Here is a 25370-nt window from a genome sequence, read left to right on the forward strand (position 1 = left end):
AGAGTTATTGCCAAAGAAAGCATTTATGACAATTCTAGGGGAAGCTCATTGCTGTTTGAGGCAAGAACGGGTGTTCTGCGAACCAGAACATACAGAGTGAAGTACCAGGAAATGGATACAGTGTGCATTGCTTGTGGAGAGGAGGACGAGACGGCTGAGCACTTGATACTCTACTGTAAAGGGCTTCACCCTATGCCTACCGAAGACAACATAGATTTAATAAAGTCATTGGGTTTTAGAGACAGCGAAGGGAGAGTGGATTTCAAGACTGTAGAGATTACCAAGCAAAGATTAAGTGAATGGTGGCAGAAATCGAGAGAAAACTAGGTATTTTCTTATTCACTGATGGCAAGGGGGTTTCATAGCCTCACTTTCTTTGCACTGCGGAGTGAATATAGATTTCACATTTAAATATTCTAAGCTTAAATGGTAAAACAAAATGGCTAGGTGGCGTAAGCTACCGCCCGATCCAAAGGGCTCAGCCGTATTCATCCATCCATCCATCCATGTTTTCTGTTCCTTCAGTTTGGTGTTTAGCCATAGGCTTCTTGCACTGACGTCACATCGCACACTTTTGAACACCAAGTAAGAGGAGGAGAGGGAAGCTGCTTTTGTAAGAATTTCGAGTGACGGGTTAATCTTCTATAATCTTCTGGGGGGAGAATAGCGACGCCTGTACAAATCCGGGAGGCACAAAGGAGGATCCTGATAAGAGGGGAGCTCCTTCTTTCCCTCTTCTTTGGAGGGCAACGGAAGTGACGTCCTGTGCAAGGAGCCTATAGCTTTGGCCGGAAGTCGCTCTTGGTCTCGTTTCTTTTTTTTTTTTTTCCTGCTTGCGCGTAGGGGTTTGCGCGTATTCTGTGTAAATTGCTTGGTTCATCTTGGTTCACGTTAAATCACTGCAGTTCGTATTATGTATTACTGGAAATAATCACTCGCTATTCCGTGCTTAGCTGGCCTAGCTGGCTGCTGTAGTCACGCCTGTTGCGTTCCTCCTTCATCAATCGTCGGCTCAAGTTCGGTAAGACAGCATCGTGGTTTGATGAAAGTCAGCTTCTGTGGTTAGTGTGATGCAGTCGATCAGCTATCCTTCTGCCTAGTCTCCAGTGTCAATGGGGGAACAGTACACTTAAAAAATTAAGCGATTTAGGCCACGAATGTTTCGTGGCCTCGAGAATGTTTCCGTGAACCTCATTAGGGCGGGTCATCAACCAACCTTCACGAGCTTCCTAGTGTTTGCAAAACCAACCATCGAAAGTTTCTAGTAACTGTAATCCTAGTAAATGGCCTTATTTATTTGTGTCTAAAAGTAATTCTCTGATTGGCCTTCTCGATGCGGTCGAGATGGCTTTTCGGTGCACAACACACCCATTCTTTCTTCGTTGTTACTGACATGGATGGATTGGTGACAAAAATTTCGCTTGGGGGCTAGGCGAATGGACTCGCCACCGAATATCTCAATGCACGCGTGCGCTGTATGTGTCAATCAGTGTCACTATTAATTTGCTGGGTTCATGAAACTTTCCAGCACCTTTGTGCTAGATCAAGTTTCCGCACACTCCGAGTACTCCAACTGATTTTATTCCAACGATTTCAGATACCCAGGGATTGGAGAGGCAGCTGCTACTGCTTTGTAAAGCAACTTCTCGAGCTTCTACCCGGGAGAAATGTGCCTGAGCAGAAAGTTCATTGTTTTAGGTGACTGGTACCTTTTCAAATATTTCATTTGTTTATAAATGCTGGGGCATTTGTCTATACCACTAAAGCTTGCTTTCTGTGTTCTTTGCTCTGTAAAACTGAAGTTGCTATTAGGGAACTAGCATGGCGAACAGAGGGACGTCACTCAGCCATATTTCTTGGCACCTACTTGAGATAACACATCAGGTTTTGTTTCAGGCTTCCCTATGAAGAGGTAGCTGCCTTTGACCAACATAGCTGCAACATGTCCATGCGCTCTGTAAGTTTGCCGCTTGGCTTCCAACATTTCCTGATCTGTTGACAGGCGTTGTGTTAAGTGCAGTAATGGTTTGTTACTTATGCCATTATTCAAGACCTACTTGCATCTCTTGTTATATCACTTCGTCGGCACCTACTGAGGGACACATTTGTTTACTTTTGTTAATATTTGGTATACGAAAGTCTATTGCATGCAATAATTCTTAGGCGGGGGACTATGCCGAGGGAACGAAAATCAAGATGTGCACTAAAAAGGGCCCCTCGTCATGGTCTGCTCACCCCTAAGCTGACAGTGCGGGGAGAACTATGCCCTTGCTGGGGCCAATCAACCTGACTCCACTGTATGGGCGGTAGTGGGGTCATGAGGGGAAATCTAGAAGTATGACAGGTCGATTGAGCACATACCCTCCACTGCATTGTCAGTTATGGGTGAACTTGCTATAGGTATGATGATCCTGAAGGGCTGATGGAACTAAATAGTTAGTAGTGTTTCTCATACATTGTCTCTTTGCATGTAGAGTCGCAAGATGCTACCAGCAACACCTGAGGGGGTCGGAAGCCACTGCCTGCAACCACTGGAGCGACGCAGCCATGGGGGCCATGCATACGGCCCCGTTTTCCTAGAGTATTCACTCATGTCTGAATAGTGAGTGCACCCCGCTCTCCCAATTTGCTGTCTTTATAGTCGTTTGAGCGAATAATCAAATTGCACAGGTTATTGATGCAGTGTCTCTATAATTGAAGCTTGAGAGGAATATTTAATTTCAATTAGCCAAGCGCCCATGACATGCTGTCGAATCTTCCTGCTATTGTACATGGGGCGTGTCCCTAGCATACCATGTAAGAAACAGAAAAATCTGTGTCAGTTGCCATTTGCTTCCCTGGAAGTTGCTACGTAAGAACAGAACGCAACATTAGCGTACGCGGCCCTTGGAGTATTTACAGGTGCTGCTGCGGATCTCAAGTCATAACAGTTTGTCTGACCCTGGTCTGGACTTGTATGTGATGTGTGCAGTCTAGTGCACTGCCCATGTACATCCAGTGTCGCCAAGTGACGTGCTCTTTTATAGCTGATACACACGACGGTCCAAATTGCGATTTTGGTCTGCGGACTATGTAACATGTGACCGGCACGTCAACAATTTCTGTGATCTGCGCTTCGTCCGCGGACGCGCGGACTGATAAAGTCGAGTGCCTAGTTATCGCACATTTTTGGCGGGAGATTGATTTGAAAAGCGTTCAGTCTGGCAACGGTACTATGTTTTTTTTTGTTTTTTTTTGTTTTTGGACGATTAAAACAAAAATGGTCCATCGTTGTGTTTTTGTGCTCTCGCTGGTTCATATTGTTGCGTGATTCTTAAATCCACGCTTGAAAGGAACTGCAGAAACCCTGTCTGGCTGACTCGACGCAGGTTCCGGTACTCCTCCGGGTTCGTGTCAAGAAGCTTCCTTCAAAACTCGTCTAGCACGCCGCTATAATTCTTGCACGTCCAATCAGGCTTTCACTGAGCAAAACCATTCTTGTGGCTGTGATGTACTTGAGTGTTGAGTGCGGAGTGCGTGAAGGCCCCTCTGCGAGCCCAGAACTTTGTCGCTTCTACGTCGAACCCTTCTCGGGCAGGACCATGCCTGTGTTACTGTCATGCCTTGGGTTAGTAAAGCTAGTGGCACTTTGCGCAAAGCCTTTGCGGTGTTTTGCCTCGATCTGTACGTAACAGCGGCATGCGATTCTTTATCATGTTGGAAAACATCAATTTCTTTCTTGGACAAGGGTGCCACGGTGCAATGTTGGAGTTTCGCGGCACTGTGGGGTGGCGAACAGGTTCGGTCCGTTTTCACTGGCGTCTGCTCGTCGTCTCCTTCGTGTGGACGCGCTTGGGAGACAAATGAACCGCGGACATGGGTCGTCACGTGATCAATCCATCCGCGGATCAGTTTGTCGTGTGAATCGGCTTTAGTAATGGGAAAGGATCTCTTTGGATGCATATAATTTATTCAATCATCCACTTGATTACTTAAGTATTACAAAAGCATGACTTTGACACGTGGTCCTTATTTGTTTCAGCAATTATATGTGCGAGTGATTTTTAAAAAGTTTTAGTGCATGCTGACTGTCATACCTCTGGCTCTTCTTTTTTCTTTCTTTCTGCAGTCTATTACTGATGAAGCAGCAGCTTTCAGGTGTATACGTAATGCCATCAGCAAGTTCAGCATTCAGTAAGTGATCCTTGACTCCATTGTCCAGAGCACATTTCACTTTTTTGTTCACATCACTAGCCTCTGTGTTATGAAGTTCCGATTGCAAATAAACAAATTGAAATTGAGGAATTTGGGGGAGGTGTCCACCATCACTAAAACGTGGAAGTGTTGTATGAAGATTGACCGATTACTAAAAAGTTGTAAAAACAAATGTTTTTAAACAAAATTAGTTTTTTTTTAATTTTTTTCAAATGAAAAACAAAGAGTTTCAGTTTCAATGTATCACACAAAATTTTGGTTTGCTTTGGAAATCCAATAGATTTATTGTGAAATTATCCCTACTGAAAGATGCCCATAGGAGGTGCATTTTGTGATAAAGATTAATAGAAAGTGAACTGACCTAAGCAAAAATTAAGTGGAAGAACTTTTTTTCACAATGTCTCTGCAGACAACACTTGTCCAGTTGGGGCCACAGATGGCAGCAACAGCCCCCTTGTCAAAACTAGAGAATCTTGTTGAGTCAAACGTGGTACTCGCTTTCTTGTTCTTTGTCACTACATGATTTTTTTAAATTTCTAGTAATGAAACACATTGAATGGGCATAAATCCAACAGAAACAATTTTTTACGGGTATGCGGATGCCCCTTGTGGACTTCAGCCATGGTCTGTTTGGCTGTTGTGCCAATCGTACGTATGTTATTTGAAGACAGTCTCTCTAGGCACAGAAAAAAATACTCTTACATTTTTACTTTTTGTTCACTTAAGTTACAGTTTTGAAATTTTGATGCACAAAATGCACCACCTGTAGGCACCTCTGTTGTAAATTGTAGCACGCTATGTTAAGACTGATTTATGTAGTGCCTCCTAAGGGTCATAGAAGTCGCGATACAGTCTGTTTGTCGCACGTCAAGCGTCACTTTGTCGGAGGACAATTTGTGTCAGGCCCGTTGGTTACTGCAGAACATTGGTCACAAGATGATTCCCCATATGGGCAACCTGTTGTTCAATAACCGGGAGATTATCCTTGGGCGGAGCTGCATCTTGCAGTGGACAGACTCTGCTCAGTTTTTGTATGGGGCTCACAACATCAAGTGTTAGAATCTTGACGTCGTTTATCCAGACAATAAAGCTTTTTCATTAAAGGGCAACTCCAGTCGAAAACAAAATCAGTATAAATGACTGATATTGCTTTAGTGGTACTAAATATGATCGCAACCGAAATATTACGGCAAAATAAAGCCGCATACACCACCAAAACGGATTTTAAAGTTGCGACCAGCTGCTTTTTAGCGGGCAGCAAGCGGGTTAGCTTTTAGTCGAACAACACTGGGCGATGCGTGACGTCGCGGGCGTGGTGCGGTACCGCACTTGATTCCTCATTTTGTACTGCAAACCGGAGCATTATGGTGACGTCATATTGCGGCCATATAGCTGGTGATCAATGTTTCCATCCTCCTCGAGCAGATTGTTTCGGTTTTGCCGCAGACGCCCGCTGTGATATTTATAAAACTACACGCAATAAAAAAAAAGTACAAAAAAAAAACCAGTGCTTTAGGTACAGTGATTAGGCTGAAAATAGTCGTAATCTGAAATTCGAAAATATTGTCCGGAGTTGCTCTTTAACTCTATTTTATCCTAATATTATTAGCCTTTTGGAGTCATGTTAGTTTTTTCCTTGTAGGCCCCTCTGGTCAGAATTAGAGAATCAGAATTAGCAAAAAAAAAGATCAAATCAGTGAGTGACTTCAAATTCAACTATTTAATACTCTACAATCAATATGTTCAGTTTGAAATGACTCTGCACTGTCCTGAACGTTTTCATTTGAATTATTGAGCTTTACCAGCGGTATTTCTGCAGCGTATGATACTTTTCAAAGCAAATGCCAGGGTGTCGAGTGCAGGTTTTACAATAGAAAACAGTTTCACGTCTTTGCCCTTTGACTTTCCTGTCACCGCAGACTGCACAGTCCGTAAAACGCGGGCAAAGTAAAGGATGCCATGTTGAACGCCCAAAAGTGTGCGCAAAATGCCCGCTCGCACATCTAGCAAAAAAGAAAAAAAAAAGTGTCGCGCCTCTTGTTGGGGTGACAAGAAAGCCAAGTATGCATACCCAACAAGAGATGGCACAAGTAGAAATTGTCGGGAGGCGCTCGATGCTTGACCTCAAAGGAGATATGGGCCTGTCGGGGTTCCCCGACACTTGTCCAGAACGAGAATATTTATTTGTCGGGAGATACCTGACAGATGACCTCAAAAAGTTAATTTATAAATGCTGAATTTTAAAATGTGCGATAAATAAAAACCTAAAAAATAAAAAAAAAAGATATATCGACATGGAAGACAGACTGTCACAAACGGAGAGAAACTTGAGTGTGTCATCTGTCCCAAGAGCATCTTCACCAACATTCCTTCGTTTTATTTCTAATAGAAATATTTTATGGCATTTCTACTCAAGGCAATGCTCAAATGCCTGCACATCATTCGTACATCTTGCACGCATATACAGGGTGTTCTTGGAAACTCGGGCCAAATTGCTCCTGCGAAAACTATGCGTCGCTCAGAAAACAGGTTGATGCCGTAGTGCTCTGTGTCAAGGGGCCCTTTAAGACAACTCGTTAGCATTCGGTACAATTTGGTAATTAATTACTTTAATGATTAACTTTTTAGTTATTAACTTTAAAGGTATGGTTTTAATTAGAAACTTAATGTGAATCATCTAAAAAAACGACTAAATCCACCCATATTACAATAATAGACTCGTGCAGCATTTTAGGGCGTTCAGAAAAATTGCTCAATGGAGATGCGTTTCTAAATTTCGGTTTCCTATCGAAGCGCATCTCCACGCCGGCAATCCCACCCCCCTTGGCCATAATGCGCAATGTGCATGTGCCGCGAAGCATTGTGTGTAATGGTGCATCTTTACACTGGCACCAACGTAAAAAAGGCAAACCTCATGTGACTGTCCAGAGGCTTTCTTCTAGCCTCTTCTACACATACGTTGCACGTTTTGGCCACGGGGAGCTGGATTGCTTGCGTGGAGATTTGCTTAGACAAGAAACCGAAACCTAGAAATGCGTCCGAATTGGGCATTTTTTCAGAACAACGTAAAATGCTGCGCGGGCAGACATTTTGCGCGCCTGCGCAGCATTGTATCATTGTAATATGGGTGGATTTAGTAGTGGTTTGAGTGATTTGCATAAAGTTTCTAATTGGAAACCATACATTTAAAGTTAATAATGAAATTTAATTACTAAAAAGTAAATAATTACTCAATTATACTGAAAGTTTATAATTTTCCATAATGGGCCCTTTGACACAGACCACTACGGCATCAACCTTTTTTCTGTGCAATTCATAGTTTTCGCGGGAGTGATTTGGCTCGTGTTTCTAAGCACACCTTATATATGTTGTCAATACAGCTAGCGTCGTATTGTTTCAAAGCTATAGCCATCGGGGAATATGACAAGTTGTTGAATATTGCATTTCATAGGTTACTATTGTTTCCCACACCCTCAATGTGACTAATAGACCTTTTTCGAAATTCTGTGTTGTCTAATGGCTTGAAGATTAGTTTTATTTTCGACAAGCTAATGGCGGTGGTGAGACTATTTCATTGGGCACAGTCACTTTTTCATGTCAGTGGCAGATGAGAATTGGTTCTTTGATCGCTTTCTAATTCTTTCTTGATTTGTTTCAGTCTCGATGGTGTGAACATGAGAACTGACCAGCACAGAGCGGTGACCATAAACACCTTCATTAAATTTCCGCAATCAAGAGGCTTTAGAGCCAAACTTGCGCCAAGAGATTGAATGGACCACACTCCGGAATAAATGCTTCCGCAGCCGTTGTATCTAATTCGTGCCTCGTGTTCTACTGACGTCTCGAATATACAGGCCTCATATATCCTCCACTCGTTATCTTCAACTTTTTCCTTCATCAGCCTCAAGAAGGCTGTCATTAATTTGGCACAGATGCCATACACTGAGATGATGATAGTGATCAAAGTTGCTGCACTGAATTTCGAAAAGTGTCTATTGTAGGGTCAACTAAAGCCCCTTCCTGTTTCAAAAGTAGCGCAAGGTGCGTCAATGCACGAGGCACATGCAACGTGCAGCCCTTGGGAAGATCATGGCGGCACAGCGCAGCACTCAACTAGATTTCAGACGCCATGAATTTCCTAGAAGTGGCGCGCGGCACGTGCCTCGAGCATTTCTACAACAATGAATGGCGCCACTTTTCCGAGGATAAGAGGGGCTTTAGGGTGAACAAGTCGCCCTATGAGGAATGTTCCCATGTGACAGATCGTCCTGTTACCAGTTGGCTTGTGGGGAGCGTGCATGTGACGAATTGTTCTCGTTCCCATCAGGCTGACCCAGTAGATGGCACAAGGGACACAGTACGTGATAGCACTTGCCCTTTCCCATGTTAAGTTTTAACATTGAATAGCCATGACTGCATTGTTTATCGCTGTGCTTCGGTACACACTGAAAACTGAGGGTCCTGATTGAGCAGCGAGTCAAAGTGAGGGTGTTGAAGACCTGTAACCGTCTTCCCTTGGTGCCCGTGCAGTGTGGTTTGGTGTGCTCTTCATCCGGCAAGGCCTCTATCAGGGTGGCGTGTTCAGGTTCACGCTCCACATCCCAGACAGCTACCCCGAAGGAGACTGCCCGGTGAGATTTTTATTGCCATTGTTCTACAAGTGTTCCTGACAAGAATGGGAATGCGTATCTTGAAAGCCCATTCACGAATGAGCGCAATTTGTTTTAATGCCAAGCAATATTTTTTTTTATTTTCTTAGCATTAGCCTTTCCTGTTTCTTTGATTTTTTTTTTCTTTGTGGTTGGAAGATTGTTAACATGCCTGCTTGAAGAATAATCTAAAGGCCCGTTCACACTCTTGCGACCGAGTTAGATTGAGAGAGACCAGACTGGTTTTAAGCCTTTTGCGACTTCTTAGGACCAGCTCCGCTGCAGCGGATCCGGTCCTAAGAAGTCGCAAAAGGCTTAAAAACCGGTCTGGTCTCTCTCGGTCGAAGTCGGTCGCAAGAGTGTGAACGAACCTTAAGCCTGAATTGTTGCATTTCATGTTTTTTTGTGCAGGACCTGGTATTCGAACCACCCATCTTCCACCCTCTCGTTGACATTGGAACGGGAGAACTAGACATCAAACGCAACTTCCAAAAGTGGAGGTCAGTCACATTCGTTTTGTTTTACAGCGGCAGCTGCTAGTGGCCTGCCCCCACTTTTGCGACAACGTGAACATAAACGAAAAGTTTCCCTGCTAAATTTGGCAGAAAAATTTATGTCACGCGACCTGACGTCACGGGACCTAGACAAATTCAGGTTTGAGTGGAAAAATTTACGTCACGTGACCTATGCGCCAATTCAGTTTCCTCGGTAAATTAGCGAAAAAATTGACGTCACATGACCTATGTACCAATTCAGTTTTCCTGCTAAATTTGGCGGGAAAGTTGATGTCACGTGACCTGATGTCAATGGTCCTACAAATTCAGGTTCCCCGCTAAATTTAGCGGAAAAATTTATGTTACGTGACTTATGCACCAATTTAGTTTCCCCGCTAAATTTGACGGGAAAATTGGTGTCACGTGACCTGACGTCAAGGGTCCTACAGACAAATTCAGGTTCACCGCTAAATTTAGCTGAAAAGTTGACGTCGCGTGACCTATACATAAATTCAGTTTCCCTGCTAAATTTGGCGGGAAAGTTGCATCATGTGACCTACACCTTGGGGAAATTGATGGCACGTGACCTATACGTCAATGCATTAGTCTCTTCATTAGTTTATTTTTATGGAAACTAGTATCAGCGGGTACGTCCAGTACGGCTGCAGACATCACTAACCCTCTCCCGGCATCATTTCAGTCGTTCCGCCGCCGAACCTGGCCGAACAAGGAACATGATCAGATGAAGGTGTTTGTCAGAACGTCCACAATTTAGGCTCGTAACTACGTCGGAGTTCTCAATGTGGCCTATTACCACTGTATTATTGGTTTCTGTACTACAAGGGATATGTTTATATCGCAAAACTAAGCAAAAGGGACATAACACACGAACACAGCCGCGAGACCGCTGAAATCGAAACCGACCAAATTGAGGCCACCTTAGGGTGCTGCGTATGTCAGTGCCCCCTGTCACCCGGTCAAGTAACTGCTGTGATGAAAAGGTTTATGGTCCTGTCCGTTTCACGAAGTCGGTCCGAGGTCGATGTAAAAAATCACAAACGTGGGGGCCTTGCCATTTTTGTGTGCAATATTTTGGCAACTTCTGTCACTTGTCATTGGTACATTTGTGTGTATTTTTCTGTAGGAGCCTTTGTCCTATTACAGTGACATGTTGCTCTAATGAACTCCAGAGATTGAGTTTTCAATAGGCACAGTAAGCTCCCATGTGAAAATCAGTGCAACTGGAGCTGGATTATGGAACTGGTTACAGCTGGATTAAGTCTTATCTTGAGCTGGATCGAATTGGGACCAGTTCCAGCTGGAGTCTTTTCAGCTGGACTGCTCCTAGTCTTATGACCTGGCTCCTAACTTACAGCAAACAGTGCAGAATCTGAAAAAATAAAAAAAGGCACGTTGGTGTTTAGAATGCTAGCCACAATGAAAGATGGGAGACAAAAAAATTAAACATTTGGTTCTGTCAATAATCTTGCTTTCTACTCTGGAGGCATCAGTTATTTCTTGCACATTTCCGGAATGCGGAGAGTTCTTTAGTCAACGACATAATGAAGGTGAAGCAGGAGTAAACTTGACAGGGAGCAATTGGCATGAGCGCAACATCACAATTTCTGGGCTTTCATCCTTGCCCACCTCTGATGATGGCAACGTAAATACTGTACATAAACCGATTGTCACGAATGACAATTGATGAGGCGGTAAATAACAAGAGGAACTAAACGTTTAATGGGGCAAACTTGTGCCAAAACAAAAGCGAAAGAGAATAAAGGAAGGTAACAGATCAGCGTCGCAGGCTTCGAATGTCGGCGTGAACGCAGAGTCGAGCGCTGGCAAAAGACTGACTTTGTACGGTGCGGCTCGGCTTCTTTTGAGCCTTCCCTGGGTGTCTAGAACATTCTACCTCGCTTGTTCTGGAAGTATACATTCTGAGCATGAACAAGCTACACGGCTCTTCAACATTCTAGAATTTTCTACTTGCATAAAGAAAAAACGACAAGCGGTGGCGAGTTTCGAACCCCAGCCATTTGCATGGGAGCCAAGCGTGCTGCCTACTTGGCCAGCTGCGCACATAGTATTTTTCCATTTTAGTAGTTGTCTGTTGCAGCATATTTTTTTTTTGCTATCCAGCTATGCTGGTCCCACCTCCTGTGGTTGTGACTGAATAGGAAAGTGAGCTAGTAGGTAGTTGTAAAGATGCCAACTACCAAAACAGCTTTAGATCTTGAGATTTGGGCAATGCTATGTTTGGGAAGCGAGTTAAATATGCGAAATCGCAGTCCGTTAGCTCAAAAAGGCGAGTTACGTGCCTCTAACACCTTCTCGGGATGACTGTTGCACGCCAGTCATCTGGAGCATATGTCATATCTGCCTAGGCTGAAAAAGGAAATGCCAAATACCATGTAAGCCAATACTGGCAACTCCCGCGGATTGCAGGCGAAAAGTGATCGCAGCGCCCCTGGCGAGCTCGGAGTCTCCGCTAGCAGACAAACTCTCCACAATGCATGGGTTTTACCTATCTCCGTGCGAGGTGAGCAATGAAAAAAAATTGCCACGGGTATTCACTGCTTTGAATGTTAAAAAGTAGGTTCCACCTCATGAGTCAAGAACATTTTCTTCGCAAGGGAAAGATGTTACAGCTTGTAGGGTGCAATTTTCGGGGTCTCCCGAAGAAAACATTCCGTCAGAAGGTCTGCCAGGCAAGACACGAATGTACCTTCGCCTTGTTTCTTCGAAAAGGGCAATGTAAAAAAATGTTTAAAACATTGCTACGTTTCAACTTTACCGTGCATATCGATCAGTTCTTTTTGTTGTTGCAATTTCAATTTCTCATGTTTGTATTGCTTAAAACCGTTTCGTCGAATAGGCGAGCTGGCTATATCCCGATCGTCTCCGGATGAAGAAGCAAAAGGCAATTTCGAACCACGTACCTTATTGCGATGTCAGTATGCTCTGGAAACGGACGATTGTGCACATGCAAATCTGACGCTATTACTGAAACTAATAAAAGCGGAGTTACAAAAAAGAACGCCCGATGGACGGTCGTGCACCTCCTTCCATTTTTCAAAGTCTACTTTCTTTTTATGTTTGAGGTGACGCTACGCCACCGCGGTCTTTCTTCCTCCTGCGTTTATGTAATTGTTTGCCCTTTTTTTTTTTTTTTTCTTTAGCCGCCTTGGTGGTTTCGAGGTGAGAGCGCTGGCCTACGGATCCCCAGGTGGCGGGTTCGAATCCCGACCGAGGTGCCCGCAATATGACGGAGGCTTATTGCGGAGAAGGCGCCGTGTAACCGAGCTTTCGGTTACACGTCAAAAGATCCCCAGGTGGTCGAAATTAATCCTTAGTCCTCCGCTGGGGCGTGCCAGATGCCCGTTGTAGGTTTGGCACGTAAAACCCCCAAATTAGACTTTTTTCTTTTTTCTTTCTTGTGCTCACTTGACGTTTGAACCATCGCATATTTTCCTTTGCCTTGTTTGGCTTAGTTTTTACTTTCTTTCCTTCGCTTCATCGCTTACTATCACCGGTTCGTCTGCTACGCTATGCCCAAACATTTGGAGGGCCGTCTGCAACTTTGTTGTTGTTGTTTTTCCACTGTCGTCTATAACTTCCTAAGTTCGCCTTCGATTGAATTTCTGATCCGAAATCTTCATATGTACTTTTTGATACTTAATACATATATTAAGAAGTGTAAGCTCGTTATACATTTCTATTTGGATTTTATTTGAGTACACGGTCACGTTTGCTATGAGTCATCGTTGATTGATCAACCGGCCGCCTTCGGGCATACACCAGCGCATACTTGGAGATGGCAGGCATGCCATGTGCCTGTCATCTCCACTGCGAAAACAAGTTTTTCTGTTGTGAAGGGAAATCCTCCTTCCGCTTCCCGAAGACCAAACAAATGTGAGTAATTAAGTTACTTCAAATTAAACTGGAACAGCTATCCAAGTCTGGCTTCAAAATCGCCACTGACGCCTCAACAGACGAATATTTCACCAAACAAAAGTTCAGCTGAAAACGCACTTGAGGCCGCTGATCGACACTCAAAACGAAGGCATGGTGTGCAAGGATTGCCTGGACATGTACGCCAACAAGTACTGGAATGTACCTTTGAACTGCTGCGCCAAGCGAGCAAACAAACAACCTGCCAAAGTCACTGGGAAAAGAAAAGCGAAAGCAAAAAAGGTCACACACTGCTAGCACGTAGCAGATTGCAGCTCTTTTGTACTTAGTTCCTACCAACGCCGCGAAAGGAAATAAACAAACGTGTAACGTGCAGCTAAAAAAGAAAAAAAAATAAAATAATGAAGCTCTTTTTTTTTTTTAATGGTAGTGTTGCTTCCGCTTTGTTTGTTGTGGACTCAACACCGAGGGCGAGCACCACCTGCTAATTTTCAACCGATGCCCCGTGCGATCGTCGTCGTTGAAGGAGGTGTTTGCTGGGTGATTTGTATTTTTGTATCGTCTGCTAACTTCTTCATTGCAATCGCCGGCCGTTGTTCACGACTGTTCTCCATTTCTTTTTATTTTCGTCTGGGATGGGGACCCCATTTTTTCTGCAAAGCTCGGAAAGTGTTTGCACGGTCATTTTTTTCGTTACTCTTTGTTTTTGTAATGCTGCAGAGGCTGGTGCGCTTGCTCTGGTAATTTTAACATATGTTTGCGCACGTTTTAATAATCGCCTATTTAGGTAAGAAATTGTGACAACGCAGTTTGTAACGGATAAACAGTAACTTCTTACGACGTAGTTCAAGTGGCTAAACGCCTTTTTTCCGCTTCCCAGATGTGCTTCAAACGCGTGTGATCCCCCTGAGTGGCGCTTGAGACCTCTAAATAAACTGCTCTATCTTCATTTATGCGCACATTATTATTTGTTTGTCGTTGCAGTTGCAATCAGTGGATTCCGCTTTGCAAACGGGTTGACCGTAATGAATTGTTTCAGCTGTTGGGGTGAAGAAACGGGGCTCGCAAAGCTCAAGGACGTCGCGGAGCCTATACACCAACTCATGTTTACAAACAAACCGGAGCGCCCTTAGCGGACGCCACCGGCGCCGCGCATGCGCGGTGGACGGTGGGCAAGAAGCCCGCCGTCGCCCATAAACATACCATTGAATTGCGTTGTTGTTGGCGCTGGTGGGAGTCCCCGTGCTCTTTTTCGCGTTGGAATTGTTGATTCTACGTCCTCCTAACAATGCCTGACTACTTCAGTGGCTTCAGCAAAATTAACGAGGCAAAACTTTGCGTGAATAATGTGACATGCGGCGATTCATTTCACGTGGACGCCGCAGAATGGGCGCTACAGTCTGACTCCCACGATGAGATTCTGCTCGCCATTTTCAGTCGCGACGTCGCTCGGACTGCAAAAGCGTGGACCGTAGCTGAGATGGTGGACGTCGATACTGAGAACCGCAAGTAGAATCAGGCATTACAAGGCGTTGATGGCCACTGGTAACAATGATCAACATATCTTCTTGTATCTGTTTACACTTAGCCTACTTACCCCAACCAACCTTGAAAAGTGTTTTGAGGCCTGCACTTAGTTCTTATCGCAATTACCGGATCAACGTTTGATTTACGGGCCGCTGTCATTTGAACGAGCTGACGACAAAAAGCAGCTGAGTTTGAAAGAGCAGACGACAGTTGGAACGCATGCGCAATGGAGTACGGGCAAGAAGCACCGCGTCTCGCGTCAATAAACCATTCGAATGTCACGTTGTCGGCGTCTGTGCGAGTTTGCACACTCTTTTTCGCGTTGGAATTATCGATTCTACGTCCTCATCGCAATGTCTTACCACTTTAATTGCCTGAGCGAAATGATCAAGGCTCGTTACGCCGCTAAACTTTCCGTAAATAATTTGACGTGCGGCGATTCATTCGCATGAACGCCGCAGAATGGACGCCAAAACCATGATGAGATTCTTCTAGCTATTTTCGGTCGCGACGTAGCTCGTGCTGCAAAAGTGTAAAAGGTAGCGGCGATGATCGACGTCAACACTGAAAATCGGAAGCGGGAACAGACCAAGCGTAACAAGTCGGTGATGGCCACCGGTACCAATGATCAACATCTTGTATCTACTGTTTACACCGAGCCTACTTAAGTCTTTTGAGGCCTGAAATTACTTCTTATTGCAATCACAGGGTCAAAGTTTGGTCTACGGGTCGCTTTTGTTTGAACGAGCAGACGACAAAAAGCAGACAAGTTTGATAGAGCAGACGAAAGTTCTACCGATCAGGCGGCCGTGTGAATTTGAAGACGCACTGAACCCGTGGGTGGTCCGGACAACTTGGCAGTTTTCTCTCGTTCATGTTGGAACAAAGCAAATACATCTAGCGACCACAAAGTGTTGCCCGCACACGCTATCGTAGTTCGACAGCGTCTGGTTTGCCCTTTTCACGGCTACTATCCACGTTCTCGGACGAGCGGAGGGGGCAAAAACACATGAAAACTGATCTTCAAACCTTTCCAGACTCTCTTGGTACTGCCCCCGTCGCAGCATTTTGACGAGAAGGCAGGTTTTTTGTCTCATTTCTTCCAAAGGAACACAGGAATGCATGTCTGGCACGGCGACTTCTGCCCACCACCTCAGACCGGAAGTGCGTCCGGCGCGACACCACCGCGGCGTGACGTAGGAGAGTTGAGTTCGTGTATACTTTTCCATTGCGTCGTCTGCTTCCGTAGACTCCGAGTCCGCTAGAGGCGCCACTGTCACGTTCACCGCCGCTCCCATAGATTTTCGGAGGAGTTTCCAGCATTGGCGAAGCTATATCGTATTTGGAAATACTGTGGAAGAAAATACATTTTCTTCCATTTTTTGCAGTCACTGGCATATGTGGTTTCGGTATGTTATTTGCACTTGCTGTTTTAATGTGCTGCTTATTTTACCATTTACCACCGCAAATGAAGGAAGAAATGAAAGTGATTGATTGGGGAGGGGGGGGGGGGGGGTGCACTGTCACATTTGTCCGGAACGGCACACGAAATCAGCGGAGGCGACACAAAACGTGGATGGTAAATACTTCTATTTACAAGAAAACGACTATGATTGTAAGAAGAACGAAATTAAGCAAAAAGTCAAAAATCCTAATTAAATATTGTCCTGGAAGTTTAGTCCTGATTCTATGTTGACCCCCACCCCCCCCCCCCCCTCCCAATCGTCAGTCACGACTGGCAGTCTATATGGTGTTGGCACTGGCGGCAATCTTGGCGTCAGGATGCAGTGCCCCAGCGGGGCTGAAGCAATGCCAGCCGCTGGTGCACTTGCCCTGGAGCGACGCCGAGGTCCAATCCTTCTGCAAAATGACCACCTGCCGTTCTTCGATGCTCGCGTTCCTCTTCCTCTTCTTCTTCTTGTATGTTGCCAAATCCCCGTACCACGTCTTCTTTTTCCTTTTCTAATCTTTTAACACTGAAATCGTCACAGGCACCTTCAAGACCGCCTAGGGTGGCCAAATGCGCAGTTTGCCTGTGGTAAACTCTGCCTTCAGTTTAGTGAACATCCTCAACACCTGGAGTTAATTGAAACGAGAGTACTCCAGAGCTAGAACATTTTTGACAATGTTACAAAGGCTAAATTCCAATAGTAACATACATTATTTGTTTGTTGCAGGAAGAATGTCAACTACCTGTGGCAGGTTCTGCTTTGTGCACGACGAGCCTTCTACAAGATTGAGACTCAGACCCCCCTGAATCCTGAGGCGGCCACACTGTGAGACCGGTTCACTCTTTTGGAATCTGGGCAGTTTGTGCAAAGCCTTTGCCTTGCGGTTTCATCGTGCAAGGCCAGTTGTATGAATGCATAAAGACGTGCACATTCTCTTGTAAAGAATTGGACGGTCGGTTGGCTGGCCTGCTTGCTTTCTGTCATTGTCATCCGTACCACAACTCCTTTGTGTGCATAGCAGCATGTTGAAGCATGCTTTAAGGATATTTGCAAAATTCTTACAAATCGCAGATTGAAACTGTTGTCATATTCAATCTCCGAATTGTTGAACTTGAAAGGAGATGCACAATTTGCATGTCATTTCACTCGATAGTTGTGTCGAATTTGAAAGAGAATGCACGAGTTGACCTAAAAGATGCAGAGAGCTCGGTCCTACATTATCTCAGCATCTGTTCACAAGCAGTTCAAGGCATCCTCTCGCTCGGGAGTTCTAAGGCTTTTCTATCTCGAGGAGTGCCTCTTGGAGCACTGCACAGGCTCAAACCCACCCAAAAACCCTGCTGCCAGGCTTTGTTTGGGTAGTCCACACATTTGTCAGCCTCTGGCAGGGCTCGTATTTTAGAGCGCAGCTCTTAGGCACTTGTTTTCGGCTTGAGCGGCTTCGCCGTCGGCATAACCGTGAGGTCACGTGACCCCGGTGACGTCACGTAATCCCCGTGGGGTCACATGACCCCCATGAGGTCGGGTGATCCCGGTGATGTCATGTGACCCCCGTGAGGTCACTTGACCCCAGTGAAGTCACGTGACCTCACGGTTACGCCGACGGCGCTTGGAGGGAGGAGTAGCAGGCAGGATGAGGAGGGAAGAGGGGTATATCCTCCCCTCAGTACCCTTCCCTCCTCCTCCTTAAGAGCTGTGCTCTAATTCGGCATTACAGGGAGTTAGTTGTAAACGGCTTTCATTTTTTTTACTTGGAACATTTTCTCCGTAGTGGTCCTGGCTTTGACAAGGGTGTGTCGCACGGATTTACACTTTGCAATATGATTGAAGCAGACGGCTTCAGTTTACCTTCTTTGTTTTTTTTATTTGTGGTTATCGTGACCCCAGTGACCCTGTAAGACTGAATGGTCAGGATTTCATGTTTTCTTTTTCTTGTGGCCAATCACTTTGCAGCATTACCCTGTTGAATTATTCACTTAACTCTTTCTGTGTTTACCTGCTCGTTTGTCTGGGAATGAACTTTAAAATTACTTGTTTGGATCGGTCTTGACATTCTGATGTGACAAATTGCCCTTGCCCGTCGTCCTACGCAGAATGAGCATTTGAAGGGCTCTGTCGTTTTTTAATTGCTTGCTGTATATTGTGTGATGTAAGAGGATGTTGCAAATTAAAACACTTGGGCCGGGCTTTTGTTTCAAGATTCAGCTGGACTATGTGTAGAAACCCCGTTAGATTTGAGCCATGTCTTTGTCGGGCCTACGCATTCGAGCTTCTGTGGTACTTCGCAATGGCCGTCTTTCTCGACTGTTAGCCGAGGAACCCTTCTTGGTCTTTGCATTGATGCAGTAAGGCAGTACAGACCTTAGAAGCAATAATTCACATATGAGGGATGGCATATTAACTATGCATTAATAGGTGGCTCAGATCTGGAATAGTGTTAGAACACTTTACTCAGGGAAGGCTAAGGAGATTTGAGAATTTTAGGGAACCCTCGAGCATACTCTGGGGAAACCCTGGAGTGCCTGGGAACCTATTTGAGAACCCGCTGACGAGTTGGTGAAAGTGACAATGTAGCAGTGCTTTGTCATTTGATTTGTGCCCAAGAGCATGAGACTGAACATTACTCCAGGTATGAACAGAACCTGGACCAGTTCAAGGTGAAAGTGGCAGAGAACTTGGCTGTCTGCGAGGAGCGACTGTACGAGCAACCCTCCATGGACGACGGCCATGCTTTCCACTTCCTGCCTTGGGATGACAATGTCCGGGAACGAGTTGCCCAGCGTCACATTCTCAGCAGGGTATGGAGGAACTCTACGCCGACACCTGACATTCCAGCGTAAAGGGTCAACCTCCCAACTGTGACTGTTAGGGGGTCGATGTAGCACTCCACACTCGCATAGTGATCAAGCTCTCTTAGCTATCACTAATATTGGTTAATAGTATTGGGACAGAGCATGCACCTGAAGGCTCGTAGGATACGGTGACCCTCCTCCCCCATCAAAAGTACCCCACATATACACCTGCCTTGCAGAGACATTGGAACTATTTGGGAGAAGGGGGCGGGGTATGGTTTAGGGTGGTATTAGCCCTTTTCCTGCACACCAGATTTGAGCCACCATAACTGACCTTCTCTTGCCTTACCGAGATGACCAGTCACTGCAGTGAGCACCAACTTCACACAAAGCCTGCATTGGGGACTACAAAACAACACTCTGGTGCCTAAAAGGTCAATAACCTGTTGCACGATCGCAGTGATAAAGCAGAGTGAACAGAATGAAAGGAAACAACAGCGAGTGTGCATGTGCAGCTACTGAAAAGTGCCCATTTTTAATACATGTACTTCCAAAAGTCTACTCCAGTTCACCTTACGATGAACCGCAGATGACGCATCGAGTCGTCGAAGCCGTTCCAGTGCGGTGCTAGTGTCACGTGATCTTCAAGAGGGGGAAACAGTGACGCGCTGGACGCATGCTCACTTGATACTTTCAAAGTGCTGCAATTGGCTGGGATAACTCGTAGTGCCCGCTGCGGTTCGTCCTAAAGTGAAACGGAGTATAGTAACTGCTGCAAAATGAAGAGCTGTTATCTATCTATAATTTAATGTTAAGAGAATACTAGTTTCATGTATTGCGAGGACGAGACAAGCAGATCCAGGGACGGATCTATTGAGTGACCGCTCTCGGGGATCAGATCCTCCAACCCGCTCTTGAGCGGGTTAGGAGGTGTAATAATTGAAGGTGATTGTGATGATGAACGTGATGAAAGTGAAGAAATCAACATTTAAATGGGATTGTCTATGAGCTTCCTCACATGGTGGGTGAAGTGTGGCCTCCTGGTCACGCTTCACCTACCCCTATCTCTCGTCCCACAATACAATTAATGTTTTATTATCTCGGTTTTAATATACCTCGCTTTCACAGCCCTAACATTCATTTTCTCGAACTACAGTGTTCCGACTGCTACAATACTTCATGTGTATGGTCTCTAGTAGCAAGCGTTCAGTACTGCATATGTTTTAAAATAAAAAATGAAGTTAAAAAGGAGGGAGCGTCGTCTGCTCTCGGATATAACATTTGATGTCACGGTTGCTCCCGCTTGTTGTTGCGAGTAAAGCGGCAGCAAGTGATTCGGAGGTGTATGCGTAAACTTCAGAATTCATCTTCTCGAAAGAAAATTAATATTTGGATTAAATATTTCATAGGCACACTCACGGATGAATACTTAGTATATGGCAAAATTTTTATAACAATTTATGACCGTTAGTATTTCGCCAGAGCTCCCCTTTAAATTAGTTAGGCCCTACCTGGTGTACAAAACATTATACCGACGAGGTGAGGATGGCAGGGAAGAGCTTCCGTTGTCCCACCTTCAGCACGAGCTTCCTACATTTCACAACGCTTTGGCAGCATCTCTGGCGTGTGCGTGTAGCTACAGCATAGGGAAAGGCATGGAGTGCATGTTGGATGGAGGCCGGGCATTTGAGATGCACAGCCTTGCATTCTTATCTTGTCAAAGATCATAGTCGAGCCTTTTAATAGTAATACTGATAAAAATTGCGATCCGTGTGACAGAAGCGCTTGTTGCAACTGGAGGTGTACATCTTCTGCCCAACAGATGGACAGGAAAAGACAGTATTGATCCTTCCCCCAACTTGTGCCACCAGTCAGATGACCTTCAAGGTGGCATAGTGTCTTTGAAATGTTGACTGCTCTTTAAAATTAGCAGACTCATCCTTGCAATACATAACTAGGGTTCTGTGTTTTTGGAGTTTATTTTTTGTCAAATTCGGAGGGTGTTTTTCTGAGTTTATTTTTTTGCCGAAATCAGACCTTATCAAAGTCCATTTTTGTTTGATTTCAAATTCTCCGAAATTCGGAGTTCAATTTTGCAGCTTCCTATTAAAAATAAATAAATAAATAAATAATATATGGGTGTAAATGTATGCTAGACAAAAAAAATAAAATAAAATGCACTTGTATCAATTAATATTTCTTCAGCTGGATTTACTGTTGGTACATTGCCATTGGCAATACTAATACCTCCCACAACAAAAGTTGCACACAAGTGTTGCTTCGATAAATGTCCACACCTTAAAATCAATTAATTTGTGGAGGTAGTCGCTGGGAAGCCTGCATTTGTCCCAACCTCTTCCATCAACCTACCCCCGCAGCTGTGCGGGGTAGGTGATGGAAGAGGTTGGATGTAATAGATAAGTTTCACCTGCCCCTGTTCCCCCTTCTATGCAGTCTCTATGGTCCATAGCTTTCACTGTTACAAAAACATAACCTCTCCTTCCTCTAAAGCATAAATAGTATGGCCCAAACTGGAAACCAAAACGGTGGCTTTTGTCGTGGCTCAAAAGTAAAATGACCTGTTGTCCTGAATAAGGGGTAAGACCGCTTTTGACAAAGGTCCGAGATTTGAAAGATAATTGTGGTGGCATTTTCCCAGGACCATTGACCCTGTGCGCTGATGAAATTGTAAGATGCCACCCTTTTTTTGTGTGTGTGTGTGTGTGTGGGGGGGGGGGGGGGAGAGGGGGCAGGGGTGGCAGCGGCGGGGCGGGGCGGGGCATTGGCACGAGGGTGTTTTGTGGATTTATCTGAAAACACGGAATCCTATATATAACCCAGGTGGAAGCCATGGAAGATGCAGCAGAAGATTCTCCTACGAGCGTGGGTCTGACCTGGGTGAAGCGAGGCTGCATGCAAGTGTTCTCCAAGACCGTGTCGTGATGCCTCGCTGATGCCTACCTCGTCCACAAGCTCCGAGCAACCAATTTTACCCAGACTTCTACAGCCTTCTCGCCAGAAGGCATTTGCTCCCTCCTGCATAGTTGACTGCATGAAAACAGCTTGCGGCTTTCTATTGTCAAGCTGCCTGTTAGGCTTCTTGGTGAGAGCTTTTAGCAACTTTGGGGACCTACAACTAGAGAACATCCCATGAGCACTGTGGCATTAGTCCAAGAGAGATATGTATTTTGAGATTAATTTTAAGGGTCACACGACTGCATGAATTGAACTTTTTACTTGTTCGGTGTGTTCTGAATCCCCTGCCAAATTGATACGGTGTTCTATAGATGTGTCATGGCCCTTAACTGTGGCATAGGCACATGCCATAGGCACGTGCCATCGGTGGTCAGATACTTTATTTGGTTTGTAAGTGTACTTTGTTAGAGATGTATTGTGTTGATTTTGTTTGCACTGCTAGCTTCGGAGGCGCAGGAAGGCATGCACCGACTCTGTGAATTAAGCATGTGCGTGTGTCGTAAGCTGTGGGCATTGCACATTCGCAGGTAGCTGGTTTCTCCGAGCGAAACATCTGTGTCTGTGCCGTGCCGCAGTCAGTGCCACCACTCTGGCGCGAGTTCGGGCAGGGAAGTTTGATACATTTGTGCAGTTGGCAACGATCTTATTCCCTACTGTCGTCAAGCTCCAAGGCTTGTGCAACTAGACAATTTTAAGAAATAACCCGTAAACCACTTCCCTGGAATATTGCACTTGCACTAAAATACCACAGTGCCCACCCAAACTTGCAAGATAATTGCAAGAAACTTTGGAGGTGGACACTTGCTCAAGTGAAATTAGCGCATGTTTTATATATATAAGCTATTTCTGACGTTGTGAAAAATCGGTGGTGGGACTCTCGTCAAAGGGGGCTCATTCATGACTGTCTTATCGGGAAAAACGAGTTCCAAATAATTCCGCAATTCTCTTTCTCAGGAACGAAGGTCCCTGTGGCTCGTGCAGTCCATTAGGAAATTTAATGCAGGTCATATCGGCATAGTCATTTTGCAACATGTGTACTTTGTGGCATTCATGGTAATGAAATGTCAAAGAATGCTATCTTATGCTGAAATGCATAGCTGTGCTAGGCAAGCCCAATCTCAGTTTAGTTATTTTATTTTTTTCTAAGGTGTCACTCATTTTTGGTTTTTAAATAAACACTTGGAAGACCGTATACTTCTCTGTGCTTAGCTTTGCTGGTCTAGTGCTTAACTAAGTGATATAGTGCAGTCCAACAATGTTTCTGCATCCAGTTATAAAACTGCAACTTCACATATCACCGTCATATTGCATTACTGTCGAGACCGGTTATAACGAAATAGCGGATATAGCGAAGTGATTTCAGATTCCCGTTGACTTCGTTATAACCGGTCTCGACAGTACTAGTCTGCACAACAGTGATGTATTCTATTGTACTCGCCATTTTAGGGGTCACCGCAACCATCCTTGTAAAATCATTGTTGGTCGACCTCTACCTTCTCTAGCTGTATCCATTGTTCATTTTGCCAAGTGGTTAAGACGAGTCTCGTGGCAATGCGGTAGGCAGGTTGTCACTAGATGCACGACTTTTGTGCAAGCACAATTTCCGCGTTCTGCAACCCCACACTTGGCACAGCATGGACAACAGGCGAGTTGCCCAGTTTCCTGTGGCTTCTATCGTTCTGTGCCGTCCCAGCGTGACACACCCTCTATGGTCGGCAGAAGCGTGTGGCTGAGCTCGTACCGCTTGCCCTCCCAGTCAAAATGTGTAGGCGGCGACATGTCGTCGCTGGCGTCGGCGAAGACGAAGTGCCTGCTGAATTCGATGGCTAAAAGCGAGCGCACAAGGCCCACTCCGCCGGCTCTCTCCGGGGCCGGGTGGTAAACGCGGCCTGTCCCGGCGGGCATGCATAGGTGCTGCGGTTCAAAGGGAACTTTGAGCAGGTCGCCTGCGTGGTTGTGCAGAAGGAAGTTCCTTTGCTTCCCTTGTCCTGGTTCTTCTAGAGGGACCACGTGGGTGAAGACAAAAGGTAGGTCGTCGCAGCGCACAAAGTTCATCTCGCGGCCACAGGGGGAGACAAATGGAAACTCTGCTTCATTTTTGCCGGTCTCGTTGGGTCGCAGTCGGCGGAAGAAAAACTCCAGGAACTTTTTCTCTGGAATGAGGAAACGGGAATAGGCGAATGGTAGTAAACAATAAATTTTGGCTTAAAAAAGAAATGCGGGGTTTTTGTTGCCGAGTTAGTCGAAAGATGAAAGGGTGAGGTGTGTATGACTGCGACAATGCAGGCCTTCCGGTAAAGGCTACTGTTGTTGCTGCAATGCAACACATTGAAGGTATTGAATACTGACGTGCGTACAGTGTAGGTGGGCTAGCAATTCTGGAAGTATGCGGAAAGCAAGTCGTCTGCTTCTTGCGCTCGGGCTGTGGTGACGTCGGAACGACTCGGAGTTTTGATTGGCTTTGACTGGAAGGATAGTGGGTAGACTGCAATGCTAGATGCCTTGAGGTCTACTCACCATTTTCTCCAATTGGCCAATAAGAGCTTGGCGTTGTGACATCATCGCAACCCCTGTACAAGGAGCAGACGAGCTTGAACTCCGCTTTGTGTAGCCTTCCCGTTGACATCTCTCACTAACTAGCGCGGTGTGCTACCAAGAGTACCTTCGGCGTTAGGGTATGCGTTGCCTACAAATATTTACTGCATTTCGGGACGAATATTTGATCACGATACCTTTAAAACATGAGGTGAAGTTCTTCATTCTAGAATCGTCAAGAAACAACTGGAAGAACATAACAAAATCATTAGCGGTTAGATCACAAAGGTAACGGCAGCCGCAGGAAACGAATTCGTGTGCATACCATGCCTTGGTGGTCAATGAAGTAGAAATACTCCCTTGCGTACTGTTCACTACTTTGGCCTTGAACATAGTGGATCCTTCGAAATCCTATACACACCCTCAGTCTATCATACAACTTCAAATTCCGCATGCCACATTTAATCATGACTTATGTTCGTGCGGTCGGATGGTCCGACGGTTCGACTGATCTGTGATCAAAAGGACAGCAGACAACACGCAAGTTGCACCTCGACAGTCTCGGAAACGGCTATGCTGCAATATTTATATTCTACAATATTTGTTTTGTTTTTTTAACCTCGAGGACATTGATAACGATCACCGGATATTTGGCTCGAACGAATTTCTGCAGTGGAAAAACTGGAGTATGTTGAATGCCTAGTGAAAATGTTGTTCTTTTCCGTCCTTTTTACTGTTTTCGAGCGTAAAGAACTCGCAAAAAATCCGCTACAATGGCGTGAGCAGCGTGAGCGCTCCTGATGCAAAGCTGCCCTCTGTTTCCGGCTGAAATAATAA

The 25370-nt window shown here is 45.2% G+C and overlaps 2 protein-coding genes across 2 annotated transcripts; one reads left to right on the forward strand and one right to left on the reverse strand.

The window, feature by feature from the left end:
* The first annotated feature begins 517 nt into the window (after positions 1–517).
* On the forward strand, positions 518–23192 carry LOC8041773 (AKT-interacting protein). The gene is made up of 10 exons (XM_029991427.4): positions 518–1021; positions 1598–1698; positions 1897–1957; positions 2475–2602; positions 4109–4173; positions 8725–8825; positions 9255–9343; positions 16957–17055; positions 18860–19028; positions 21864–23192. The coding sequence occupies exons 3-10, from the start codon at positions 1943–1945 to the stop codon at positions 21963–21965; spliced, it is 768 nt and encodes a 255-aa protein (XP_029847287.1). The 5' UTR covers positions 518–1021; positions 1598–1698; positions 1897–1942; the 3' UTR covers positions 21966–23192.
* LOC8041774 (UPF0598 protein CG30010) lies at positions 23115–25234 on the reverse strand. Its single transcript, XM_002414958.5, has 3 exons — positions 24859–25234; positions 24731–24779; positions 23115–24151 (listed from the first exon to the last, which is right to left on the reverse strand). The coding sequence occupies exons 1-3, from the start codon at positions 25000–25002 to the stop codon at positions 23670–23672; spliced, it is 675 nt and encodes a 224-aa protein (XP_002415003.3). The 5' UTR covers positions 25003–25234; the 3' UTR covers positions 23115–23669.
* Between the last annotated feature and the right edge of the window lie 136 nt (positions 25235–25370).

The sequence above is a fragment of the Ixodes scapularis genome, unplaced genomic scaffold, assembly GCF_016920785.2.
Source record: "Ixodes scapularis isolate PalLabHiFi unplaced genomic scaffold, ASM1692078v2 PGA_scaffold9__187_contigs__length_104089568, whole genome shotgun sequence".
NCBI lineage: Eukaryota > Metazoa > Arthropoda > Arachnida > Ixodida > Ixodidae > Ixodes > Ixodes scapularis.

Bases quoted from the DNA above. Each gene is read 5' to 3' on its own strand.
- LOC8041773 (XM_029991427.4), top strand. The intron at 2,603-4,108 runs GTGAGTGCACCC...TTCTTTCTGCAG, and splicing joins TATTCACTCATGTCTGAATA to TCTATTACTGATGAAGCAGC. The intron at 8,826-9,254 runs GTGAGATTTTTA...TTTTTTGTGCAG, and splicing joins ACCCCGAAGGAGACTGCCCG to GACCTGGTATTCGAACCACC.
- LOC8041774 (XM_002414958.5), bottom strand. From the start codon at position 25,002: ATGATTAAATGTGGCATGCGGAATTTGAAGTTGTATGATAGACTGAGG. The intron at 24,780-24,858 runs GTATGCACACGA...ATGTTCTTCCAG, and splicing joins TCATTGACCACCAAGGCATG to TTGTTTCTTGACGATTCTAG. The intron at 24,152-24,730 runs GTATCGTGATCA...TCCTCATTCCAG, and splicing joins CTTCACCTCATGTTTTAAAG to AGAAAAAGTTCCTGGAGTTT.